The sequence below is a fragment of the Cebidichthys violaceus genome, unplaced genomic scaffold, assembly GCF_023349555.1.
Source record: "Cebidichthys violaceus isolate CVI_PGR_0920_01 unplaced genomic scaffold, fCebVio1.0.p SCAF_17, whole genome shotgun sequence".
Classification (NCBI taxonomy): Eukaryota; Metazoa; Chordata; class Actinopteri; order Perciformes; family Stichaeidae; genus Cebidichthys; species Cebidichthys violaceus.
The window spans coordinates 4,292,439-4,313,079 of NW_027176340.1; the positions used below are offsets into that span (position 1 = coordinate 4,292,439).

At 41.8% G+C, this 20,641-nt stretch overlaps 1 protein-coding gene across 2 annotated transcripts in view; it reads right to left on the reverse strand.

Moving 5' to 3' along the window:
• The window catches only part of cacna2d2a (calcium channel, voltage-dependent, alpha 2/delta subunit 2a), a 141,474-nt gene that overhangs the window by 91,224 nt on the left and 29,609 nt on the right, over positions 1-20,641 (reverse strand). For both annotated transcript variants that reach the window (XM_068712219.1, XM_068712218.1), the window contains exon 3: positions 7,847-7,963. In XM_068712219.1, coding sequence (XP_068568320.1) covers positions 7,847-7,963 — 117 coding nt within the window. The remainder of the gene's footprint in view (positions 1-7,846; positions 7,964-20,641) is intronic.

Here is a 20,641-nt window from a genome sequence, read left to right on the forward strand (position 1 = left end):
TCAATACAAATTAGCACTGCTGCTGCCTTTCCATTTATTATTCAAATGCTAAATGATCAAAGCTACCTTTCTCTGATGGAGGCAGTTTCACTGAAACATTGGTCTCAGTGTGGGCAGCTTTCACCTCCTATCTGTCTTGATGGATTTCCTGCAAGGCAGCACCTCATCAACAGAGTGTGTGCATCCCACATTTCCCTCATGGAAACAGTGAAAGAAATCAAAAAAAAAAGTAGTTACTCCACACCACAAAAGCCAATTCTCCAGTGTGTGAATATCCAATGAGTTGACAGGAGGTTTGTTGGCAACTAATAAAGCTGGTTCAGCTCTGGGGGTGGTCATTCAGAGATCAAAACTATTAGTAGTGTAAACTGATGCCGAGTTTCAAAACGAGGTAATGAGGCAGCAAAGTGAGTGCATGACCGAGAGCCTGCAGCTACCATTTTGATAACTGTTCAACATCAGCTATAAGTCTCTCAGTCTATTTAGCGAACACACGAGTGGGTCGATCCAAATGTTCACACCTGTGTCAACACGTGCACGCTCGCACTCCTTTCAGAATGCACGTTTGGCTGTGCGCGTCACGCACAACACTATGTGTCTCAGTGAATTATTGATGGATGTAACGTGATGACAGATGACTCAGAGCGGCGCGTCCCTCCCCATCCCTGACCCGGCTGTGTCGTCTTGGTTTCCACGGTCAGGAGGAGACGGGAGGCCCACGCAGTCTGATTGATTAATTCTGTCAAGCACACTTCTGCTGTCCCTGCACAGCGTCCGGTCCGAGGTCTCCTGCGATCTCTCACAATCACTATCAGCATGACTGCAAAAGTCAGAGGATATCGCCGTCTTTCCTGAAAGAGAACCTGCTCACTGTCCACCATTTTCTTCATTTCCGCTTAAAAGAATTAGCTCCTGATTCGCCCCTCCCCCGCGGCCACCAGAGGGCCCCTAGTGCTCTTGAAATGTCCCAAAAAGGAGTCACAAATTACAAAAGTGGCCCCGCCTCCTCCGTGTCAAAGCGGATATGAACGTATACAATCTGAGAGGGTGAAGCGTAACTATCCCTCTGGTCACGAAAAGAAGACAAAAAAAGGCAATCATGTAAACTTGTGTTCTCTCATGTCAAAGTTTGATGTCAGCAAATAACAGTAACATGAAGTTGCTGTTCTGGCTTGAGCCCATTTCTAAGCCGTCTGTCTTGCTAACCTAGCTGGGCAGTGCATCTCTTGATCTTTCTGTGTTTTGTTTGCCAGCCACTTCCAGCGCTGTGTCCTGTGACTAAGAGAACTAATGCAAGATGGAAAGCAACGGATGGACAGTTTATATTGATTAGATATTGAATTTAAAAAAGTTGATTGGATGGAACATAGTGAGTTATGTATCTTCATTACTAGTAAACTTTCTCTGCTGAGAATGAAAGTGAGATGTTGCTGAAACAGTAGAGAAGATGGACTTTGAGTTTAGGAATAGCTGCAGGACACAAATAGAACTCAGGTGTGAACCTCCCAGGTGTGACTACACTACACATCCGTTTCACTCCTAGTTTAAAGGTATTTGCTGTCGCTGTGCTGCGCACAAGCCTCAGAGTGAATCATATATATTTATAGCGGCCAATCTTATATTTCCATAACGGTGGAGTGAATCACAGATCTCAACATGCACAGTTGTTTGACTAAAAGGCCTCGGTGCTATCTGTGTCCGCTGTTAAGGTTTCCTCACTGTAGGGCGATTGCTTGTAGCAGTTTTAATAAATAATAATGAATTAATATCACAATATACAACAATTATTAATAACTTAATTATGATTCAACCCATACATTTGTATAGAAGAAGGATGGTACTCAGCTTACGTCAGAAGATAACTAACAGATTTTAACACAAAATTTGGAAGCCACCCAATTTTGGTGGCTTCATTTGATATTAATCAATGAAAACTTAATCTCAGGGTTGCTACGGAGGTCTTTTCATGGTGTACAGGGACAACTACGTAACTACTGAACAGAAAATGAATGAACGAACGATAAAATAAACAAAATGAATGAAATAAATAAATAAAGAATATGATGAAGAGTACAATGAACAATGGTGAACCAAAAATGAAAAGGATTGCATGTGACCAGGTAGAATCAGTGACTCATATCATTGATTGATTGAAGAGAGAGAGATGGAGATCTCTCCGTGGTTTGATTTTCTTAAATTAAATTTAGTTCAAAGGATGTATGCACCGTTGAGCTGTAGAGAGCTTGAGAAGCACCAGGAAAGACTAATTTACATTGAATTTAGATCTTTAGGTCTAAAACTTATTGATGTGTTTTATGAATATTTATATCTAAGATTATTTTATTATTGGACTTAAATCTATTCAGAAACATCAAACTCATTTACTCCTGGAAAGTGTATCGTTTCACCTGACGGTTCTGATGGGCAGATGGGAGGTTGAGCAGTCTGCTGTTTCTCTGTGGGTATCTCTGCATCTTGGATCTTGTTGGATGACACTAGTTTGTTGCATCGCATTCTTCCATCTCTCGCTCTGGGGCAGTTGGTTCGGCTTTCTCTGGTTTCTTCGTCTCCATCTCTCTCTCTCTCTTCCTCAGAGATCACCCTTCAACGTCAAAGTCCAGAGTCGAAGTGCAGTGTAGAAGAGAAGTGTCCTCTGACGTCTACTTGCTTTATCTTCTTGAGAAAAGGGGGTGCAGTTTGTGGCGGGAACAGCGCTTCTCCCATCCTAACAACTACCTTGTTTCTGTCTTTTGACCTTCTTTGACATAATTAATACTAGTTACTTACATAGTCTTTTTAATTCTTCCATATTTGACAGCTGGCGCTATCTCAGGTGCCAAACAGTTGGATATAAATCACTGAATAAAACCTGATCAATTAAATATAGAATGAGTTAAACATAGATATACCTTGTTATAATGACACAGACAGACCTATGTAGATATACATGTGTACGTATATGGATATTAAATGAATGGACAGGGAGGGGAGAACCTCCCTCTCCCCGCTGGACAGGCCTGTGCTGTAGTTGAGATCAAAGTTGCAGGCAGAGCAATCAACATCCAGTTTATATGGCAGGAAACAAAGAATTGTAAATTGATATATCAATTAACTCAGACTTTGTACTTGTTATTTTCATTCAAGACTCAGATTTCTTAAGTCGTCATTCACAATTGGATGTGTCTCTGTGTCGCTCAGGAATAGATGCTCATAAAACCTTGTAGGGTTAGCCTTAAGGAAGGTCTTACAGCTCATAAGTCGGACTGTCAAGATTGAACCCAAGTCTTATCTTGAGTTTATCCAGACACATGGTAAATTGAGGGTTCAAACACTTAGTGCCCTTTGGGTTCCTGAGAGCAGTCTTTGGAAGAAGTGTATTAGTTCAGATTGTGTCAATGACATCCGTGGATGTTCGCTACACCCCTCACTTGTGTTACTTTTCAGTACCTTTCCTGTGGTACCTTTTCTCCTTTCCTTTTCCTTGGCTTGCTAGAATATTCAACCAGGCCTCATCCCTGAAACCACCACAATAAGAAACCCATTAGTCTGCCGGGTGTGTGTATACATCAAGCAGCGAGTAGACCAGAGGCACACATCCTTCAGCCTTTTAAGTGGTATTGGACAAGTATTGAGATCTGTGTAATTGGATTAGACCAACCTTAGTCCCCTCTCTATTCCACCAGTTCCTTCTGTGAAATCATAACTTAAGAGCTTTGACAATGGTAGTTTTGCCGTGCAGCAGCTGATGGAAATGCAACATGATCTCTGTCTGTAGCTCCTGGCCTCATCTTTCCTCCCCGAGGCGGGAAAATCCCAGCAGCAGCCTGACTGACAGCTCAACTCTGCCTGGCTTTGACTGACAGCGTACAGGATGTTGTGCAGCCTCAGATGTTTCTGAGGCGCCCAACTGATCTCAGGCCTCTATGGCGATCATATGGAGCGTCACAAAAGAAGTGCACAGGAAGGGATGAGGGCTCAGATGAGTCTGGGAGGTCTATCACACCCGTTTGGCTTTATACACATGACAGGGTACATGGAAGGGCTGTGTTCTCTCTGGCTGCTCTGGGTTAAAAAGGCCTGTCAGACAGACACCCTTGTATCATCGCTCAGGTGGGAGCCTGTTGCTCTGATAGCACATGCACATAGGAAAACACAACGGAAGTACAAGGAAGCACATGCAGACTACTCTCTACTCACAGAGCTGCTGCTGCTACTACTACCAGCACAGTATGTCGTCGCCTCTCAACTAATATGACATAAGATAAGCAAGCGAAGGAGTTTGGACGAAGTACACATTCTATCCCAGCGTGTGTCCTTACATTACTTCATACTGTGGCTAGAGAGGAAGTGATACCTAACCAGAGCTTCCCAGAAGTGCCGGCTGCAGGCCGAACAGCTTGCTAATCAAAAAGTTGCGATTCGCTATGCATGTAATATATATACATATATGTTGAACTGTAACCTTGCTTATGGACAAATTTCACACGTTTGTATGTTCAGCTGACCGACTGTGGACTGATTAAAAGACCGTCTAGATTACACTAGCAATCAATCGGAATAAATTGATTGCAAAGGAACATTGTGTAGAACCTGTCTATTTGTCTTGTAATCAGTATGAAACTTTTGAAAAAGGTTGGATCTGTATATATATATTTTTGTTGGCTAAAAGTCTTCTAAAACACCTACGTTTTAATAAGACCTGAATATCACTTAATTTCCTGCTCAAATGTGCCTCAACAAAAGATGTGTATAATGGAAAACGGGCACAGAACAGCAAACATCAACCCACGGAAAACAAAAAGTCACTGTGCGTAACTGACTATAAACAAACCTGACTGGCTTTAGGTCCAGGTGTCAGCTGCAACTCACAGGACCACTGAAATAAGCTAAAATTGTGAACATCAGAGGAAGCTTCCCTGAATCATATTTCAACCTGCCTCTGAAAACAAAGAGATTCATACAAAGTGTCCAGCGGCTACATGCACGGCTGTCAGCCTACCGGGGGTTTTGTTACATTTTAATTTTGGCACCGACCTGAGAATCAGATCATTGTTTGAGGAGACGGCTGGAGCCAGAGAGGAGAAAGAGAGAGCAGACAGGGACATGGAGTGGAGGAGATTAAGACAAGGGAAGGGAAAGAATAAACATTGGGGAGGCTTTTGACAAAAACACATAGTAGTCAGCTTATGCAGCCTCCATTTTAGGAGGGCGAGGGGAACATTCAGTGCATGGCACTATGAATTTTATTGTTAGGTTTTTAAGATAGCAATTTTGATATTGGTTGTGTGAAAGCAAGTATTAGTTACACCAAACGAGGATATTATAGGATAATTACAGGATACAAAAATACTCTTTGTGTTAATTAAACTGTCTTTTCCGACTGCCACAAACTGCATTTCATTCATTGTAATATCGCAGAGTGTGAGCCCACGCAGGTAAACAAATGAAAGCTCACCTGCTGGAGCTTTTTTTTTTTTTAACCCCTCTCCAAATAAGCAGAGTATTTAAATTATTAAAATGTGTTGCTAATTTGGGAATTAAGGCTAAAGCAACTAAATCCCAAACGCTAAGAAATGCTTCCCTCCCGACTTTATATCAGTAACTGAGTATTCACAGTCAATGCGTATTTTCTCATTAGTAATATAAACATGAATTACAACGAATCACCGCAAGCAGTATTTAAATAGGTTGCAGAAGAATAATTTCTTCTCGCATGCACACACACACACACACACACACACACACACACGTCTGTGCACAGATACACACACAATTCCTTTTTCTTTTCTTTTTTTTCTGTAAATGTGTGGCAGGGAATATTCGGGACTAAATAACCATTACAGGGGGTAGAAACAGGCAGAAATATAAAACGCTGTCAAAACTGTGCTGAGCGGAGTCTGAGACCTTCTTATCTACAGACTGCATTAAGACATGGCTTTCACTTTTCTCCCTGTATGAATAATAAGTCCACATGAATTTATTAGCCTACAGTCTTGAATTCATAGTTTTAGTAGAAAAAAATAAATCTTGACCTGCCTAAATAAAACATGTATTAACTTGTTGCATACTTTTTTTAAGGCTGTATACTATAATGACTCCCTATTTCCCTTTTGCAATTTCATCACCTGACTCCCTTTTCCTCTCCTCTCTGCTTTCTTCTTTCCCCCCCAAACTCTTTTTCTCCCTCCAACTACCCCCCCCCCCCCCCCCACACACACACACACACACACACACACACGTTCTCTCTCCTTCCCTCCCGCTTGCTGCTCATTTTTAAATCTATGAATTTCTGAACATCATTTTCTTGATTTTTCCACGCCCCAGGGAGACATTCTCATTCCAGCCCTTCTCTTTTTTCACCTCATTTCCTCCCTCCTGAGTGAATCTCCCAGACAGGATGTGAGGTGACAGTGTTGCCCGTGGAGGTTAGGGTGTGGGGGTGTTTGGTGTGTGAGTGTGTGTGTGTTGAGGGAAGTGCAGGGGGGCTAAAGGTGGTTATGGTACTGCCTCACCTTCTTCCAAAAAACGGGGTTGGAGGGTCAATGCCTTTCCAAATCTAATCCTACACGTGACCACGGGAGACGCAGAGTAACTCTGTCTGTCCTTTTAGGATCCAAGCTGTAGAATTAACTGTGCCTTTGAGAGACTTCTGCTCCTCGGTATGATAGTCCCTCATCCCACAGGACCTCATGCTCTTAAAAGATACATACTTCTGCCCCTCTATAAGTGTGTTAAAAACGGCCAATGCTTTCGCCATGAGTTACCATATCTGGGCAGAAACAGAGGGAAGGAAAGTGGACAGTCATTCTTAAATAAGGTGCTATGTGGATGAAATTCAAACTCGACATATTCAGCAGACACTGATGTGTCCAGTAGAGTAAACCAAAGCTTTTTGTGGTATGAATGTTTTTTTGTCTGTATTCTATGTGAAAGGTAAAATCTACATATAAATGCAGGGTAAAGTTTTAATGATATGTCAAAAGCATTACAGCCTCAACAATTTCAGTGTGGGAGTGTAGCTCACGCGCGATATGATAAAGATGATCACAGTGATTAGAAGGAATCAGTGTGTGTGCGTGTGGATGTGTGTGCAGCTGTATGTGTGTATGTGGGTGGAGATGATGAGAATCACCAAACAGCCTCACTGCCATTGTGGAAAGACAGAACAAATTCAGCTTTAAATAGCAATAATTACAAATTCTTATCAGGTAATTTGGGAATTCTATGCACTCAAAATGTCCTGTAATATCAAGTGTGAAAATAATTTCAACACAACTGTGCGACAGACTAAACAGGGGACAACATTTTGATTTTAGAATCACAATTTTCAGGATGAGCACAAACGCTTCTTTTCTTTATCTCTGGCTTCTGAAAATTAAAAAGGTGATTGTGTATACTTTTCTAATTTCCCTCCTTGTCAATCAGCTTCCCTGCCTCTGCATCTCCCCCTCTCTTCTTCTCTAGAGGGTGAGAGGTTCCCCACTGTGAGAGCGAAACAAATTTTAACTAATCACAGGGCTGTCTGAGCAGAACGGTGGTAATAATTATAGCCCAAAATGCAGGACATTGAAATGATAACCTCTGAAATAACTTCTTTTCTTTTTTTTCTCTCATGCATCACGCAAACTATCTTTCAGAATACATGCTTCCAATATTAAACAAAGAAAAAAATAATTACAAAGCAATGCTGGGCAAAAAAATGATAGAGATCTCCAATCATTAAAATTGTATTTCAACAAAAACATTACAATACATTATATATATATATATATATGTTTTGATTGTGTGTGTTGTGTTTTACATATCTAATAGTGCGTGTTAGTATAACGGTGCACCATCCTCTTACCTCCAGGGCTTTCCTCTTACTGTTGAGCAGCTTGGAGATGTCCCGTGCCACTCTCTCCACCAAGTCCTTGGGGTTGTTTCTCTTGATTTCAAACTGGCTCTTCTTCTCATTATAAATCTGCAGAAGGAGAAAACAGAGAATCACAGGTCAGATTACCGGAGCCCATTAGTTTAATTAAGAAGACCACAGAGGAGCGGTTTGATTATTCTCAACGTAGCACACAAGATGGTAAACATTTACTGTAAAGCAGGCAGTACGCAGCCTGGCGTTATACCCATAAGCCCCAGCACTGCAGGAGAATTAAACACAGAACAGAGCCCTAATGGCAAAGCACTTAGCTAGCCAGCTGCAGTCTGGCAGTCAGGATCAAATTAAATAAATGCAAACTCCAGCAGATCCTCACTGCTGGGTGAACACCTTGTATCTCCACAATGTTAACTCTTTTGGAACTAACACAAGCAGCCTTATTTACAGCTTGGCAAAAACACATTCGTGACTAAATCCAACGGGTTACTGAAGGCAATTATGAACCAAACAGGACAGAGAATGTTTGCAACCTATGAAGGACCATAATCCCCTCGTTAAAGTGCAAGTAGGAATTACAACATTTTCACTTAGAAGCAGCAATTAATCAAGCTCTCTTACTGGGGCGTTAGCAGAATGAAATCAGGTAGGACTCGAACAGACACAGCCTTTGAAAACCACCAAAAAACAACAACAAGTAAGAGCAATGGGTTTGGGATGCCACAAGGGACTGGGATGTTTGCAAAGTAGCATCCAGAGGCAAAACGACAGATGCTTGGACCGCTGACAGAGGAAGGTACTCGGGAGATTAGTCTGCTCCCCCTGGAAGAATTGGAAAGGCTGCTGACTCAGCGGCCCAGGCTCTATAGGATCTGTAGTCTACAACAGAGCACCACCCGAGGGATTACCACTTATCCTGGTGCCCTAAGACACCGCAAGACCCACTTTCACACCATAAAACCATTTTGTACAGTTCCTCTGAATAAAACCCAGGAAAAGCCTGTTGTTGTTGAATATTTTAAAGCAATTAGAGTATTTTTAAATCTCTTAATGTGAGGCTTAAACATTGAATTTACTTCGGTGATGTGTAGTTAATTCCCTGAGTTTGAGGTACTATACATTCGCGTCTTCAATCAATCATTAACTCAAGCAGTTACAAACACTTCAAACTTTAAATACATGAATGTACTTCACAGTAAATAACTACAATTAAACAAGAATACAAAAGGTACATGTTGAGCTTAGTTTAAGCCTGAATAGCAAACGGGAGTGGGAAGCCACAGCAGCTAAGGGAAGCCTCAGCTAATGACATTGTACTTGTTGATCAATGTGCGAAATACGGGGGGGTTGGGACCACCTGGCACATCAAATCTTTCTACTTATCTATAATGTCAAATGCAGTGAGGAGCAACACAGAAAATGTGACTGACAGGCAGCTGATGTAGGCTGTAAATCTGCAATATATATTGTTAAAATGGGTGAAATAACACATTCTTAACTACACAGTTCTTGGTCTTGGAGAACTGAGAATTTTAAAAGAGGTAATTTTCAGCCTTCTGTTGTTTTTTCAGCAAGACCTGAGATTGGTTCTTTAATTAACAGCAGGTTGGATTTTCAACATAAATCTGGTTGGATTTGACCAAACTTAACCATTTCTTATGAATTGAACAGTTTGAAGAATGATAATGCAAATTAAAGCTTGACTATCTGCATCAATAGTGCTTTTTATTTTTTTATTGTGAGAATAACATAATTATAAGTCATTAAAAGGTTCTAAATTCAAATTCAGGTCATATATATATATCTATATATGATTGAGGGATTGCTTTCACATTGCTCTCAAGATGGTTACAGCTTAGCCGGTGGCTAGCAGCTAGCTAGTTTGTCTTATTCAACCATTGAATAAGACAAACTACACATTTTGACAACAAAGTGTGACATTTATGCAAAGAACAAAGAAAAGAAAGAGGTAGTCAGTCTCCTGCAGGACTCCTGCTATTGTGGGCTGAACAGTTGGGTCTGTTCACAATGATCAAGTCATTGTTTGTATGTATCATGTGATTAAGGTTATGAACCAATTAAACGAGGCTATTGTGGCCTTTCAATGACAACCTAGGGTGTTTGAGATTCAATCCCCACACACTACAGCACCCACGTCAATTAGATCAGACATGATTGAAATCAGCACATCGTCTGCAAGTCTCGTGATTGTTCATAATCAAAACCTTCTCATATTTACCAAAGTAACAATCCCTTGCTTTGGTATGAAAAAATGATGTCTGTTGGATTGATGTGTTGATGTGCAGCAATTAGGAAAAGAAAAACACTGGCGTCCATACGATCTGTCTCTGTCGAGCTGAAAGCTGGGCAGGCAGCCAGAGGCAGTTTCCCTCCACTGGACCACTGAGCGGGCAAACCTGGCCCCAGAAGCTCAGACCATGCCAACCGAGCACTCTGACGAGATTGCCTGGTGTCTTATTTTGGCCGCCCTCTGAGGGATAAAGGATCCTGCTTAGTTTCAAGCAACACTTTAAACTACTTCTCAAAGTGAAATGCGAAGGTGTCGTCTGCATACACAATGATGATGATGATGATGATGATGCAAAAACAAAAACATCTTTTAAAATGTGTTTTGATGAGTGAAACAGGTGGTTCAATTCTGTTAGTTTTGTTTATATCAAGTACTCATCCTGAATAAGTCATTAGTCTGCAATTCAACAGTCCATGCGCACACACACACACACACACACACACACACACACACACACACAGAGGAGTATTTATGCACATGATGTTCATGAATTTACCCACACATTTGCACATGTACACACACACACACACACACAGTGAGACACACCATTTGAGAAGGCTTTTTTCTCAAGGTGGAAAAAGCCATTAATGGAATCTTATTAAACCATAGAACAAGAGCGACGATTTCTCCGCTCCATTGACGGACTACAAACCCCTGACTCTTTTTAAGCAATGCATTTTTCAAGTCAATTTAAAAACCATGTCAAATTTGTTTTTAAATCAATATTCATTCCCTTAATGTGAGGTAGTGCTCTCTGGGTCGGCCTCTCTCCGGGAAGATTCATGGCTGTCCATGGGACATTACAGGCAGAGCATTCTCTACTCTGAGCTTAGAAATAAAATGCAAAAGACAAAGACAGAGATCAATAAGACTCATATTGCTTCATGTGTGGAATCCAAACTTTTTTCATTCATCATAATATGCAGTACGGAGAATTCTTTAGGGAAAAATAAATTATAATGCAAATTCCATTACTTGTCCTGCATTCTCCCTGCATATTTAGGGGTTTAAAATGAGTCAAATGCAACGTATAATTGTGCAGTCTCTGCAACTACAATCATCAAACAGCTTTTTTGGCAAATGCACTGCTTAATTACCTCCTCAAAGTATAGAGCGAGCAAACCAATGACAATTTTAATCAACCACTATCATTGAGGTCCAAAACTTATGGAAATAAGCTGCTGCAACAGACGCTCACTCGGTAAATGCACACCAGCACCCAGGTCTCATATAAAAGCAACAGTGGTCCAGGCAAAGACTACAGTTTATTCCCCATTGACATGTATGGATTGTGTTCCACATAACCTTCTCTGCTGTTTGCCAGAGGACAGACAATAAAAAACCACACATATTGCTGGAGAATAGTTACATATTACCATCTTTAATCTCTCCAGATAACTTTGCGCCAAAATTTCCATATTGAGATATTGTGGTTCCGACGTCTTAATGAATAACAAGTTCAATCTGTCACAGCATATTATCTTTAATATGTGAAATTTACTTTGTTTGTTGTACTAAAAACACACAAACAGAAAAACTACAAAACTTTAAATGGTTTAGAAAATATAACATACTGATAAAGATGTCAGACTTTCAAAGTTGTTGTCATTATGAATTTGTCCACCACTAAACGTACACAAGTCTAACAGGTGACAGAACGGTATCATACCTGAGCGGGCACGTTGTCCCTCAGTGTAAATGGACATGACAGCAGTGTACTGTATCCTCCGACACAGTTTGTCCTCCTCTCCAGTGACCTGTGTCTATTGTAGATCATGTACTGCCACATAAACAGCACCCATATCAGTTTCGCTGCCATTTTGTATGAGAAACACTATGGATGTTTGCCTGAGAAGAGCCCGTTTTATTCTTTCTTTATCACTCTACGTGGACTAATAAAATACAAAGAGAGACAAATAAAGACAGATAGCACTGTAGGGCGCTCATCTCTCTGACAGGTTGGCCCATTACAAGCTCCTGCAACGGACAGATGAGGTCCCTGTCCGTTCTGGGAGACAATTGAGCTGTGCTGTCAACCAGACAGAGCTCCGGCCCAGAAAGTAGCAGCCGGCCAATGAGCATTAGGTTGGAGGAGTGCTGGTGTGCAGACCGACAGCACATGGTAATGCTGGCCACGATAGGCCTGAGGAGCTTTGAATCCCCTTTAGCTAGAGGTTGGAGATGAGTGACCATCATCGCTGAAGGGCCATAAGCACATCAGCCTGCCTGAAATTATATTTGAGGGCTTTGGAGCTTGACTCACTGACAGGTAATGGGGCAGCTACAGGAGGGGGAAAAACAAGCAGTGTGGCAGCAAACTCTACTGATCATCATATTCAGCGTTTGAGCGGAGGCAAACCACTTGTAGGTACTTGTGAGAAACAGTAAAAACATTAAATAGAAGAAATAAAGAAAAATATGATTACTGTTAATACAAATGTAAATATTTTAGTTAGCAAATTCAGTATGGTTGTATATCTACTTACGCAGTTGTTTGATGTAAAGTACAGCAAACCTACAATCCGTTCCAACTACATCTAAGTATCATTGGACCTGTAGTACTGCACTGTACCTCAAAATACTGTAATGTACTCATATGCAGTACTTAATAAATGTACTCTCCCCAACCGTATATACCGGCTTCGCAGTGAACGCCCCCACAATAGAGCAAACAAGCTATTCCAAAGGGAACAAACAGCAACCAATGTATTCATTTATTTACTTGAAAGCCTGTTTTCCCACTGAAAGATTATGTGCATGGTTAAGTCCTACATTATAGAGAAACCTCAGCTCGAAGCAGCATTTTACAAAATCAAAAAAAAAAAAAAAGAACATACTTAAGGAAGAAAAAAAAAAGGATACAAATAAATGAAATGGACGTGACTGTTTAGCGGTGCCCATCCTGTTTGTAAAGAGGAATGATAATTCATGGATTGGAAAGGCTGTGGAGAAATCTAGCAGTGTTAATCAGTTATGCTGTTGGCTCGAGGCTGTGACGCCTGGGCAGCTTTCTGTGTAGGCCTGTCATTCTCACAGGAAAAGAGGAGAGGTGGCTCCGCAGAGTGCCAACGACGGCCAATCAAACCTTCTGCTGCTAACACTCACACAGGATACGACAGAAGCTACTATGCCAAATCGCGACCAATATGTTTTATCTGGCAGTCGGGACTGTCAAGCGCACGGCCGGAAAAAAAAAAAAAAAATCACACGCATACACAGTGAGACATGCAAATGCACACGTGCGCAAATTCACTTTCACGCCCTCATGTACAGTACATGTCACACATACTCACATTGTCATCATTAGCCATGATGACTGGTTCCAGTGTGCCAAGCTCTGAGTGTCACTGTAAACACAGATGGGAAGACAGAGGGTGGCGAGCCTCCAGAAAATGACTGTAAAAAAAAAAAAAAGTGCTATGCAGATTGAGCTGGCTCCCAAAACTCAGCCATCACACACACACACACACACACACACACACACAAGTCCACTGTTCTGCTATTCAATCCCTGTACTCCTCAACTTCAGTAACATTGTAAAAGAACAAAAAAAACAAAACATGTTGATGCTGCATCAAATGTAAAAACCGACTCGTGTTATCGCACAAACCTCAAATTTTTCAAAATGTTCCTGTTGTCATCAACACAGCAGAGGAAAGTCAAAACAGTGAAAATGATAACAAATGAAAAAAGATTTCTGTCTGCCGCTGCCACTTCATATTAAGACTTATTTGTTGACTTTTTCGCTATGTTCGCTGGTGTTGATATTATTGTCCCTTCGTCTGTGTCTAAGAGAGGACTGCTTATCTCTCTGTGAAGTCAGCCACAATAGGCCGCGTCTGGCTGCTGCAGCACGGAGGTTGACAGAGACAGATGCCACATCATTAAGGAATATTAGTGGGCTCTGCCGGAGCAGTCTCGGCTTCAACGGGGCCCCGGGAAGAGCTCAATAAGAGAGAGCACATAGGGAGCAGCAGCCCCTCGGAGGAGCTCGATAAGACACAACACACCAGAAGCCTCTCGTAGTTCAACAGGCCTGAAAGCCTCCAGAGTCCAGTCAAACGCAGAAAAAGCAGAAACACTGACTTCTATTGTGAAGCTGCAGTGTCCCAGGGAGACTTCCTGTCCCAATGAGACGGAGGAGAAAAAGAGACGGATGACCGCCTCAGCAATGGACAACATGTATACAGCTAATCTGCCACCTGCTTTGATGGCATAGACGCTGACTGTCTACCACGGCTTGGAACTGCATCATGCCAAAAAAAAAAAAAACAGAGTCTACAATCTATGTGATGTGTGGTTCATCATCCAAAAACAAGAATTTTTTGCAGCCTGATTTGCATTTCCGTTTCCTTTGGATTTTTATTCAGTGAATGCAACGGCGCATTGGGCAACCATAGCTTAGCAACAAGGAACTAGGCAAGTCTGTTGAGCTCTGGATTTCTCCATATGCCGAAGCATGGTGGCTCTGCATTTTGAGTGGTGGTGGGTGTTGTTGTTGTTTTGTTTTTTTAAGCATTTCTAAAAACAACGAGCAAAAGTGTGAAAAATGGATTAGCACAGTGTGTTATCATGTTCGGCTGGATTACTAACTAACAAACTAGGTTACATTAGTTAATGGGTTACAGGTTACGCAACATGACAAGCACATGCTCTGTGTAGGTAGCATTTCCTTACTGTTTTTTTTTTTTTTATAGCACAACCCGAGCACAACTCTGGTCCTTGATGCTATCAGTTATAAGCAGCTCTGTCAAGTTTACTCTCCAGCAACCACAGCCAACCAGAGATAATGTGATTGGTTAGCCCTTATCCTAAAAGCCTCTTCTCTTCTAACGTGAAACATAAAGTAAGCTAAACAGAGTTATTTTACAATAGTCTTCATATATTTGGTCTTCTAAATGGGTCATTAACCGGTGAGGATGTTGGCTCTTTGTGTAGTACATGCAGCTTTGGCCTCAGTCGTTTAGTACAATATCACGTACAGTATGTTCAGTGCCAGGAAGGAAGGCTTGACATGCAACAGTAACTATGATGTGTGGAGCTAAATGAACAGTTAATTATGCTCACACACAAACGGTGCCAGCTAGACCAACCAGTGCATCCTCTTAATTGTGAAATGACAACTATTCACAGGTTGAGATATCTATATCTATATCTATATCTATATATATAGGTTTAGCTGGTTAATCTTGCACATGTGCACTGATAAATGATGTGGTAATAGTATGTGTAAATAACAAAAAAAACGTTTCAATAGAAAGCCAGTAATGGAACATGTAAAAGACATAATTCCCCTCATAGTCTCAGAGGCAACACAGGGTGCCAGTGACAACACAAAGTAACTCAGAGCTAGCTGCATCCGGGGACTCGTCATAGAAAACAAAAGGCTGGGCTAAATATTTACATACACCCCTTGGGGAGAGTTTGAGATTAGAAGAGAAGAGAGAAAGAAACAAGAAGATGACATGGGGGGGGGGGTAAAATGGGTTGGGTTCTGTAACATTATCAGAGGGATTGTCCACTGGTGATGAAAACATTTTACACGCACACACACACGATTGCAACCACACACGTGAACAAACACCCCACAGAGACAGGACTCTGCATACACTCCGCCTCGTCTAATCTCCTCTCTGAAATAGCGTTTTCACCTGCAGGTGCTGTACAGTCTCATTCAAATGTAATCAGTGCATTTAAACTTGCTGTCTTCGCTGCTTCACTGCATCTCACCAACATCCTGAGTGATGCGATTATCATCTTCATCCAGAGCTCACTTGTGTCACATTATACAAGATCTAGAGGCTGTTGAACGTGCTTGTAATTCTAGTTTTAGTGATTGCCACGGCTTGAAGATTCGAATCAAAGAGCCATAACTGATTCATCATCGTAGGCCGGTTTAACTGACCAAGAGACAATAAAGATCCTTAATAAAACTGACCTTGAACACATCACTGATCCACCTCTTCTCCCAAACGAGCTGATAAAGTAATCTGACTCTCCTAACAGCGAAGGCAGGACAGTGTGAGAGGGGATATTTACAATGCAGAGCCACAGACGGCACAAACCAACAGGCAAACAAGACCAGCTGGACAGATGGAGCCCACAGTGATCTTTTAACTGCCCAGTTGTGTATATATTCATTAATTATCCCTGTCAGCAGAAGCAAAGGGTCATGGAGAAGTAGCGAGCGATCGCAGGATTCAACAGGACTCGCTCGGTGACCACCATCCAGCCAGTTGGCAAATATCAGAGAGAAGGATTCATAGTAAGGGAGCGAGGAAGGACGAAGGGAAATGTGGGGCAGCCTCTCCCGGCTCCTCTCCTCCCTTCCATCCTCAGTCAGGGTATTTGTCTTTTAGACAGAGATAAACTGCAGCCTTTTTATTAACTTGCTGATGGTAGGGAATTGTTTTTCCCTTCCACTAGGTTTTCTCAAATAGACAGCCGCAAAAATATCCTCCCCGTAATTCTTCCCACCACTATTTCTCTTATTTTCTTGACTTCCTCTACCCTCTCCCCACCCTAGCCCCGAGTCAATCCTTTATGCAGCTGTAAAACTGTCTGTAGTGCAATGTCTCAGACAGGGGCTGCTGTTTATCAAACATACAATCATCCGAATTTCAACTCCCATCCGATCGCATTCAGTCACAGCAGCAGCAAAATAACACGCGATGAGTGTTCGTCTATGCGTGTCAGTTTGTGAGCGTGACCATTATTTCTGCTCCTTGTTTCTGTCTCTAAAAGACTTCTAATGTGTGAAACTGTGCATATTATGTTTTGGTATGTGCATGCTTGTGTGTGTGTGTGTGGCTGTGCATCTGAGTGGGCCGTGGAGGTCCTCCTGCTGAGGAGACAGAGCCCCAGGGGGGATTTCTCTCTCTGTAGCGTCTCCTCCACTTCCTCCTCATTTGACTAATTACTGCGCCACTTCCGCGCCATTGACGAAGCCTTGGCACCTGTCCATCAGGCTAACTGTGAGCTTGGCTTGTTTCGCTCTATTGATACAAATGGCTAGCTAAATACGGTCTCAATCTGTGCTCTCCTAGTTTTAAAAATGAACATGAAAAAAATATATATGGGTTAGGGTATATGTTCTCTTTGAGAAGCAGACTGTAGAGTGCAGCCTCTTGAGAATATTAAAGCTAAGACAGTGTTTTCAGTTCATTATGTTTTTAAATAATCAATGTCCAATTGCGTTATGTTTGGTTTGCAGCTCACCGCTCACACTCATAATGTTGGTCCGGAGGTCAAGCGTGCCGGAAAGCAAAAGGCACCGCTGCTCTTTCACGCCATCTGTCTGTCTGTCCTCTTCTGCAGCTCATTTCCTCTCATCATCTTTTACACGGACGCTAAATCTCTCCCATCCAGAATATACTGCCGCTCTGCACATCTGACCATCTCTGCCAAGCTTTAACAACTACGTTTAAACGCTATTTTTGTCTTTCTGCTTTCACTGTGTTGGATATTATATTTTAAAAATACTGCGTCTCTAGCAGCCTTCCTACTCCTGTAAACTCCGTAAATAAGACAAGTCATCTTAAATCTCCCCCGCTAAGTTCCCTCTGGTAGAGCATCAGTAAATATGAAATGGATAATGAGCTGAGAGTAAGCAACGTGCACAGCCGGAGACAGCCAAGCCTGGATCAGTTATAATTTGGAGAAGAGGCTTCACAGAGGTATTAGAGCAGCAAAGGTCAATGAGGTGTTATTATATAATTCAAAATGGGAGGACATAGTGTGTGTAGGATGCACAGCAGTGGAATACAGTGCTCATTATCCAAACATGCAAGACTTTGTCTAATAAAGCCAAAAAAAAATCAGTCTGTCATCCAAATTAACTTGGCTGGATTTTTTTTTTATGTATCAGTGCAATTTTCATGATTCTAAAAGTAACAATGTATGTTGCTTTCCAAAGCAACATATCTGGAGCAGTATCTGGAGCAATTTGGGTTTCAGTGTTTTGCTCAAGGCCACGTGAACCTTTGAAAATTGGACCACCAACCTTAGCAATAACAGATGACCCATTCAAGCACCTGAACAACAACTAATAACAACTTAATCTAGAAGCAATACGGTACAGAAATAAATTGAATTATCTCATTCGTCGAAGGCAATTTTATATTTGAAGACAACGTCGTGGACGGCTAAATCTGAGACCAATTAACCTGTAAAGACGCAGTTTGTTTTTTTCTTCCAGTGAACACACTCCAGACGTTGGCTTTGAAGAAGCTCTCAAATTGATATCCGATAACATTTTTTAAACACGGTATCTAAATGTAACATATCACTTGGCAAGTTGAGGTTTAAGTCCGACTCTGCAAGCCCAGCACATACCTGAGTGACAGTCGCTATGACAGCCATTTTGTTCTGGCCCACTTATCTCTGTCTTACCACAGGCAGAACAGAGCAGAGAGGGAGGAATCCAAAGACAATTTAAACTCACAGTGCAGATTACATTTCAAACCTCCCAGACTGAATATTTAACCCTCTTGCCTTTCGATAAGCGATAGGGGGATTTTCACTGACTCAGGAACTCAATTTAACCTCCCCTCTGAGAGATGAGGCTGCCCGAAACGTCCTATAGGCTTGCCCTTGGTGATGGCCGAGCCCCTTCCTCCCTCCTCCCCACTGTCTGGCACTAACAGTGGCTGTCTGCTGGGCCTGATAGAGAGCGGCTCCATGCTAAGTCATTACACACAGAGCACAGCCTAATTACACACAGACAGCCCCCCATGTCACCTGCCAACAGGGTCACTGCTCTTAGAAGTGACGGCATTAAAGGAACAGCTATACAAACCCTGGCTGACAGATAAGGGACGGAGGGGACGGAGGGGGACGTCTTCAGGGTGCCAAGTGTATGCCTTTGCCCTCAACAACCTTCCATATTTCCCCCCCCGCTGAGAGATGTCAGCTTCATCCGTGTTCTTCACCTCCAAAAAAAAACGCCAAGGCTCTGCAGCACAACTCTCATCCCTAACAGGTTTGCAACGACACAGTAAACTGGACAAGCTCTCAGTGGAAGGAGGGTAGTTCTCCATATTGAACATCACAGGGACGCTTTTACAGCATGCCAATTCCTGCCAAACTGGCTGTTTCCATGGAAACGTAGCACTTAATGACCGATAACAGAGAACGACCTGGAAAAAAAAAAGAAAGAAAGAAAGGAGGCGAGAGTTGAGAGCGAAAGAGAAAGAAAAGGACACTGACAGAGAGAGATGGGGAGAGAAAGACGGAGATCTTGTGGAACAAAAGAAGCAATTTAGTATCGGAGGACAGCGTGAAGCCTGATTATGTCGTCAGTGTAAATGATCATTAATTTCCTTCTGTCCAGCTGGGCCAGAGTAATGCCTACCCATTCTGCACGGTAAAAAGAGAGCCAGGGCTTAACCACTTCACTGGTCACCCCCGCAACAGCATCCACGGCCTTAATAAAACACTGAACATGGACCACACCAACACCCAGAAATTTAAGGATTTAAAAGAAATAACCTTTTCAGCAGCACAATATGTATTATAGCTCAACTTACTTAACCCAACTATTTGTATTTATTAAACTCAACAGTCAAAAATAAACACAATAAAATAACGTGAGCATCCAGTCCACTTAACTGATAATTGAAATGTAATACTCATGCCCAGGTCTGATATCTAATGTCAGGCGGAAAGCTGGACTCATATATAATCATATTATTTAAAAAAAAAATCAATAGTAATGTGTTTCTGTTCTATTTGCTAGGAAGTCTGTAATTTCTCCAATATTTGTAAAATCCGTTATTATTTCAAAACCAATGTTCAGCTCAACCATTAGTCCATAGTTTTCATTCCCATAATTGCAATCAATCTTGACCAGCAGGAAGCAAATTAGCAGCGGAACGAGAAGATTAAATTAAGCACTTTAAAATACAAATCTGATCCAATTAATAACATTTTTCCATGATGTGTTAAAGCAGGCTCCTGTGTCATGCTCTCGGAACTATTACAATATATTCAAGCCTGTTGAATTTACAGCAGAAATATTTTTTGGTTGGACAACATATTTGAAGCTGGCTTGTCCAATGCTTTAGCCTTGAAAGCCCAGGCTAATAATGCCTCTGAGTGCAACATTAACATTTAAAAATGTCACATAATTGGACAGTTGTGTGCAACATATGTCTAACCCTCACACTCCACAGACTCCAGGTCAGAGGTAATGTGTGATCGCAAATCAGATGAAAACAAACACACAACCAATGTGTGCGTCTGCTTTGATGTCTCCCAGCAGAGCTTTCTGGTTTCCACATAACTGGGTCGGATCCCTCTCATCAGGACCAGCACGCTGTTTGGCTGCTGAAAGCCCGGCAATTTCACTCCTCTTTGCAGCCTGATCCGATATTTATAAAGCAAGCAATTATACATCCATTAAACCTGCAAATACAAAAACAGGGATCATCGAAGGTGTCACATGGATCAGGTTCATTACT